Source organism: Mandrillus leucophaeus, unplaced genomic scaffold (assembly GCF_000951045.1).
Source record: "Mandrillus leucophaeus isolate KB7577 unplaced genomic scaffold, Mleu.le_1.0 Scaffold216, whole genome shotgun sequence".
In the NCBI taxonomy this organism is placed as follows: Eukaryota; Metazoa; Chordata; class Mammalia; order Primates; family Cercopithecidae; genus Mandrillus; species Mandrillus leucophaeus.
In genome coordinates, this window is record NW_012102210.1 from 256,764 (window position 1) to 264,015 (window position 7,252).

The 7,252-nt window shown below is 49.9% G+C and overlaps 1 protein-coding gene across 1 annotated transcript in view; it reads left to right on the forward strand.

The window, feature by feature from the left end:
• The window catches only part of VAX2 (ventral anterior homeobox 2), a 49,851-nt gene that overhangs the window by 27,654 nt on the left and 14,945 nt on the right, over positions 1-7,252 (forward strand). Inside the window, exon 2 of the mRNA XM_011980635.1 lies at positions 1,444-1,631. Coding sequence (XP_011836025.1) covers positions 1,444-1,631 — 188 coding nt within the window. The remainder of the gene's footprint in view (positions 1-1,443; positions 1,632-7,252) is intronic.

Here is a 7,252-nt window from a genome sequence, read left to right on the forward strand (position 1 = left end):
GATCACTTGAGCCCAGAAGTTACAGACCAGCCTGGGCAACACGGTGAAATCCCCTATGCCCCCGTCTCTACAAAAAATACAAAAATTAGCTGGGCGTTGTGGTGCGCTCCTGTAGTCCCAGCGACTCAGGAGGCTGAAGTAGGAGGATCGATTGAACCCAGGAAGTCGAGACCGCAGTAAGCTGAGATGCGCCACTGCACTCCAGCCTGGGCGAGAGAGTGAGACCCTGTCTCAAAAGATAAATAAGCAAAACAAAATTAAATTAAATTAAGTGCCTGGCCCAGAGCAAGTACTGCAGACGTGTCACCCTTTGTTATGGCTGCAACGTCAACAGCCACTGCCCAGTCTGACCGCGTTGCAAACTCCGACTACGTGCGCCCCCTGGAGGGTATTGGAATTCCTGCACCTGTGAAAGGTTGCTTTCTTCCCTGGGTTTCCTCACGGCGTCCTTGAGTTGGTAAGCTTCCCATTGCCAATGTTAAGTAATGGAAATTCCTGTTAGTTTAGCTTCGTTATCATGAACATCATTTATTGGCAGTGATTTTGTAAATCCTACAGGTGTGATGCTGCATATTTCCACAATCTAATTTATAACAGAAAATGTTCTAATAACTAGATTTCAAGCCATCAGTATGTGTGGGTCAAACATGGATCATCTCCACCCCTGTAGTTAAATGTTACTAAGTTCTTTATCAGGAGTGCATGGGGAACATGGGCTGCTGGGTTTTCAATCTCTCTTCAGTGGGCTCCAAAATATTGGAGGCCCTGTGCGTGGAGGGCATTGGTCAGAGTCCAGGAGTGGCCCTACTGTTCAGGACTAGGTATATGGGGAGTGGCAGAAGCCCCCATCCGGAAAGCATCCCAGCAGCCTGATATGACAGCAGTTGTCCTTGGGCTCCTCCTGGGGACCTCAGCTCCCCAGACTGTCCTCTGCCCCTCATCAGCTAGCCGCCTCCTCATGGACCCCAGGTCTGTGGATAACACTCCTTCATGCATGCACACACACACAACGCATACACACACACACAGCTTAGGACCCGGCTCTGACCTCTCCAGTAAGCCTTACCTGATTGATCACACTCAATTCTAACCCATCATTCCCTATGTACTTGAGGATCCAGCATATTTTTCCCATCTGTTCCTTACTCTGCAAAGGCCCAGAATCCTGGCTGGGTCAGAATGAGTCCTTTCTTCCCAGACCACGATGGTATTTGTACTGAGGCCTATTCACATACATTTAGCCACTCATTCAATACAATATCCTGCATTGGGTGGTTAAGGAATCTGGGCCCAGAGAGGGTGAGCAACTTGTTACAGGTCATGCAACCAGATCCAGGCCGGAGGAGCTCCACGATAGATCACACCACCTTTTATTAAGATGCTTTCTGGTGATCTAACTCCCTAGCTAATGAACTAACCTGGCTCCTTTCATGGTCTCTGCAGATGCCAAGGGGACAATTCGGGAAATTGTCCTGCCTAAGGGCCTGGACCTGGACCGGCCCAAGCGGACACGTACATCCTTCACTGCCGAGCAGCTGTACCGCCTGGAGATGGAGTTCCAGCGCTGCCAGTACGTGGTGGGCCGCGAGCGCACTGAGCTGGCCCGCCAGCTGAACCTCTCCGAGACCCAGGTAAGAGACCAGGGCCAGGCCACTCCACTCTTGTCCTGGCAGCCTGGGAACTCCTGGGGGTATGAGGCCCTGTGAACTGCTACAGGGAGACCCAACTTCGGAGGAGTTCAGACAAGCACGAGGGAAAGACTTTCAGCTACAGGTAAATGAGAGCGAAAGAGCAAATAAACACACCGTGACCATAGACAGTCAGGAAATGCCAGCGAAGGCCTTCTGGATACATCAGGCACTTTTGGATGGAATATGGAAAAGGTTCAGAGAAACGGGGTGAGCAGCCCTCAGGGCGCAGGGAATGGCTTGAGGGGGTGCTGGCATGTAAGAGGAGTGACGAGAAGGGATGGTGAGGGCTTGGCTGGTTGGAAATAAAGATTCTGGGGAAGATGAAACATTATAAAATTGGGCTGGGGACCTCTTGCTTCTCCATTTCTGGCCCTTTCCCACTCTCCATCACCTTCCCTTCATCTCAGGGTGCCTCAGTCTCTTGTTGGAAAGGAGGGGTCTGCACACCCCCTTTACCTGGGTAGGACTGGCATTTTAACAGTAGTATGCTTAACTCGAAAGAAAAAAACTTTTGTAAATTAAGCACCTACCCTGTATGAATGGAGACCCTTCAAGCTGGTACTAGAGCTACAGAATACTACTACTAATGATAATAATAATACTTAGTACTTAACATGTGTCAGGCACTAAGTGCTTTGCCTATGTTAAGTAACTAATCCCTGCCAAGAAGCAGATGATGTCATTCCCATGTTACAGGTGACAGGAAGTTAGGCCCAAGGTCAGAGAACTAATGCGTTCCAGAGCTGGGCTTTGGACAAGCAGTCTCTCATCTTCATGCTGCCTATAAACGGGGCAACCTTCCTTGAGCTTGTCAAAGAATAACTCAGAGACCCTTCTTTCAGCCAGAGCTCTAGTAGTTTGCTTTCATATTTGAGGGAGATCAATCAATACATGCATTGCAAACAATGGCCAAAATAGGATTGAGAAAGTGGAGAGGAAGGGAGGAGGGGAGTGAGGAAGCGCTGGTCTGGAGCAGTGTGCTGGTTTCCTTCCTGGGAGAGAGGCAGGAGGCTGTGCTGGAGTGAGGGCTTCCCCTCTGTGCTGTGTGGCTGCTGTCCTCCCCTGTGTCCCTGCCTCAGTGAGGTCAGCTCTCCCTGCTTCCCTCAGCGTAATTCCTCCAGCCCCTCAAATCCCACCAACAGAGTGCTGTGTAGCCCACCCCTGGGGAGGGGATAGTCAGATGCCCGTGGAAGTCCTGGTCCCCTTGAGGGGTGAGCAGGCCCCTCCTGGAGTACACTGAGTGTAAGACAGAGGAAGAGGCAAGAAGGGGCGAGAGGCAGAGGAGGGGCAGACCGGGAGGAGGGGCAGGCTGGGGAAGGACAGCAGCTGCTGTCCTGCAGGGCTGGGTCATCTCCACCTGCACTTGTTTTCCCCCAGCTGCCACTGCAGAGCTCCCAAACAACCCTTCAGGGCCTCTCTCCAGCTGGGCTCAACAGGGGGCTGGGAAGCCTGGCCTGTGTTCAGAGAGGAGGCTGCAGTGGCAGGGCCAGGCCAGAGCTCCTGGGGAAGTCACTGAGGCCCGTATTCCCTACACGGAGCTGCCCTTGGAGGTCAAGCCCAAGCCCCTCCTCTTCCAGGAAGCCTTCTGCAGGCGCCTTGCCCTCTTCCCAAGAGACCTTTCCACATGGCTTGACCTGGAGAGAGAGACACAGAGAGAGAGAGAGAGAGAGTGTGTGTGTGCGCGCATGTGTACGTGTGTGTGTGCGTGCGTATGTGTACATGTGTGTGGTGTTGGATCTCCACCAGTATTTGCTTCCCAAGGGCAAGAATGTGTTTATAGGCCACGGCCCCTTGTCGCGCTCCGCAAGGAAACCAGAACACAGCTGCTCACACAGTAGGCCCTCAGCGAGTCCTCCGCACTGTTCCCACTGATGACCCTCCTTTCTCTGTCCCCAGTCCTAGGGTTGACAGATAGTAAAAGTCATGGACAGCTAATGCTTATTGAGCACTTCCCATGCACCTGGTCCTGTTCCAAGGGTGTGACATAGTCTAACTAGTTTAGTCCTCACCACAACCTTGTGGGATACATGTGAGATTTTTCTTCCAACACCAAGCGTATGGTATGTTCCAACCACCAGCAGGCAGTGCTCCAATTCTCCAGCGTCACTGAGTATATTCAACAGTTCAATACTGACAGCAATTCCCAGAGCTAGCTCAGACCCTACAAGTTAAGGGCTCAGTCCCACAAGACAGTGCCACAGCAGACTCAAGTTCCAGGAGCCACCTGTGCTTCTGAATGGACTGGCCTAAAACTGGGGGCTCCCACATCACCCTCTTCAGGTTTGACAATTCACTAGAATGACGCACAGAACTCAGGAAACACCTCCCCTACACTTGCTGGTTTGTTATAAATGACACAAGTGAGGAACAGCCAGATGGAAGAGGCAAAGGGCAAGGTAAGGGGGAGGTGCGTGGAGCTCCCATACCGTTTCCAGTGTCCCTGTTCCCACCGCTTCCACGTGTTCACCAACCAGAAGTTCTCCTGGTCTCCTTGTTCAAGACTAAATCCAGGCCCGCCTGGCACAGTGGCTCATGCCTGTAATCCCAGCACTTTGGGAGGCCAAGGAGGGAGGATCACTCAGGATCCCAGGAGTTCAAGACCAACCTGGGCAGCACAGGGAGACCTCATCTCTAAAACAGTTTTTTGAAACATTTTTTACAGTTTAAACGGTAAACTGCAGGGTGTGGTGGCACACACCTGTAGTACCAGCTACTTGGGAGGCTGAGGCGGGAGGATTGTTTGAGCCCAGGAGGTCAAGGCTACAGTGAGTCATGTTAGCTCCACTGCACTCCAGCCTGGGTGACAGAGCAAGACTCTATCTCAAAAACAAACAAAAAAAGACTATAATCCAATCTCCATTTCCCTCCCCTGCCTAGAAGGAAAAAATGGGGTCGGCTGAAAGTTTCCACCCTCTAATCACAAGTATGGTCTTTCTAGAACCAGCCCCAGTCCTGAAACTACCTAGAGATCCACCCTGAATCACCTCATTAGCATACGACAGTAAGTCTTTCTTATTTATTTATTTATTCATTCATTCATTCATTTATTTACTGTAGAGACAGGGTCTTGCTTTGTTTCCTAGGCTGACCTGGAACTCCTGGTCTCAAGTAATCCTTCCTCCTCCGCCTTCCAAAGTGCTGGGATTATAGGTGTGAGCCACCATGCCCAGCCAATAACAGTATATGGTTTCCACTTTAAAAAAAAGGAAACTGAGGCATAGAAAAGTTAAATAAATAACTTGCTCAAGATTTGCAGCAGGCGCATTCATGAGCTCATTTAACCTTTAGAAGAAGATGGCTTTATGGGTAATATTATCCCCATTTAAGCAAACTAAGCCTCAGAGAGGTTAACTAACTTGTGGCTAGGATTCTGTGGCATTCTCAATATGTTCACCCATACTCTTGTTCAAAAATATTATTGAATATCTACTATATAGCGGGTACTCTTCTAGGCACTAGGGCTATAGCTTAGAACAAAACAGACCAGGCACCTGCCCTTGTGCAGTTAAGATCCATGGAGACAAAGACAAACTGGATTTCCAAGAGTGATAAGTGTTATGAGGGAGCTCAAATGGGGTCATAGGAGAGAGACTAGAAGGAAGTGTTTTATTGAGGTGTTCAGGGAAGGCCTCTTTGAGAAGATGACATTGAGCTTAGGCCTGAGTGACAAGGAAGAGACAGCCAGATGAGGAGCCAGGACATGTCAAGGCAGAGGGTAACTATGAAGACCTGAGGGGCAGGAACTGGCATAGAATGCTCTAGAAGTGTCAGAAGGCCAGAGTGGCTGGAGCTACAGGGTAATTGAGTAAGTAGGTAGGGGAGGATCATGCGGGGCTTAGAGATCATGATAATACATTGAAGAGAAAGTGACAGGAGATGATTGGCATTTTACAGAAGTTGCTCTGGCTGCCACCCAGGGAAGGGACCACAGGGGACAGGAGTGGACGGGTAGGGACTACTGACATGGACCTTGAACAGAGCGGTGGTGGAGAAGAGAAGCGCACTGACGTGAGAGGTACTCTAATTTAGCGCTGGAACCTGTTAGGACTTGCTCATGGATTACACGCACAGGGTGAGGGAAAGGAAGTGGTTTGGGTTGAACAATTGGGAGAATGGTGACACCATTTAACGAGTTGAGAAAGTAGGGGAGAAGCAAGATGGTGGGAGCGTAATCAAGAATATTGTTTTGGATCAGTTAAGTTTGAGATCCCAGCAGAGATGTCAGGAAGGCATGTCAGATTTTGGGGGAGGACTGGTTTTTCTCTGATTTAAGTTAAGTTATCTGAGAGTCTCTGTCAGAGCTCTTTTGGGGGAAAAGATAAGAAATTCCTTCAGGTGCCCTCAGATAATGGATGGTCTCCCCAGGGATAAAAACAGAAGCCATAGCCTTGTGGAAATTCAATAACGGGAACCACGGTGTAGCCAGGAATTGGAAGAGACTGAAAGCCAAAAGTTCTTTTGGGCCCAACAGATTCAGCACCAGCTACTCACAGACCTTCCTCCCAGTGCTCTGCTGAATATGCGCTCCAACTGCTCTCCAAAATACCTGCTTCTCTCTCTGTTTCTCCTCTCCTCCTCTCCTCTCTTCTCTCTTCTTATCTCTTCTCTTCTCTCTTTTTTCTCTTCTCTTCCTTCTGCCAAACAGCATCTCTACCTTCTTCCCTGGATACTCAGAGGACCCAGGCATGGTTCCAATTCAGGCAGAGAAAACACAGAGCTTGCTCAGGGCCCATTTCCATGGCTAGTCTGTTTTTATAATCTAGCATGCCCAATTCAGTTGAGTTGTCTGCAGATTTAAATCAGAAGCCCACTTACAGGATTGGGCAGGCAGAATGGGGAAGCCCTTTCCTTGGCTCCCCACCACCCACAGGGCTCTGCAGGATAAGGAGTCCATCACAGTAGGAACAGTGAGCAAGACACAGTGCAGCTGACCTCCGTCCCAGCCTTGCCCAGACTCCATGGCTGTGAAACCGAGGCTGTGCATGGCTGCCCTGGAGAGCAGGGGCAGCCTCAGAGGAATCTCTCTCTTGAGACTACAAAAGAACCCTCTGCCCACCTTTATCAGCCCAAGGGTAGCATGCACTCAAAGCTCTTCTCATGTTGGAGAACAGGGACAGCCCCACTTAATCCAGTTCTCCTTGATTTTAGAAACTTTCTGATACACTTTGTCACCATGCTTTGTTTAAAAAAGAAAGTTTGGTGTTTGATTAAAGCAGCATTTCTCAAGGTATGCTCTGGAGACCAGCTGTACATACAGCTCCCCTGGGGTAAAATACAGATGCCTGTGCCACCCTCAGCCCAGAGGTTCCCAGTCAGATTTCTAGGGAAGGAAGACCCCCACAACCTATATATTTTTCATTCCAGATGCACAGTGATGTCTGAGAATCACTGGCTTACGGAAAAGTGAGCAAATCTGACCAGATGTGATCACCATGTTGCTTAAAAGACTTTAGCATCGGCCGGGCACGGTGGCTCCCGCCTGTAATCCCAGCACTTTGCGAGGCCGAGGCAGGCGGATCACAAGGTCAGGAGATTGAGACCATCCTGGCTAATACGGTGAA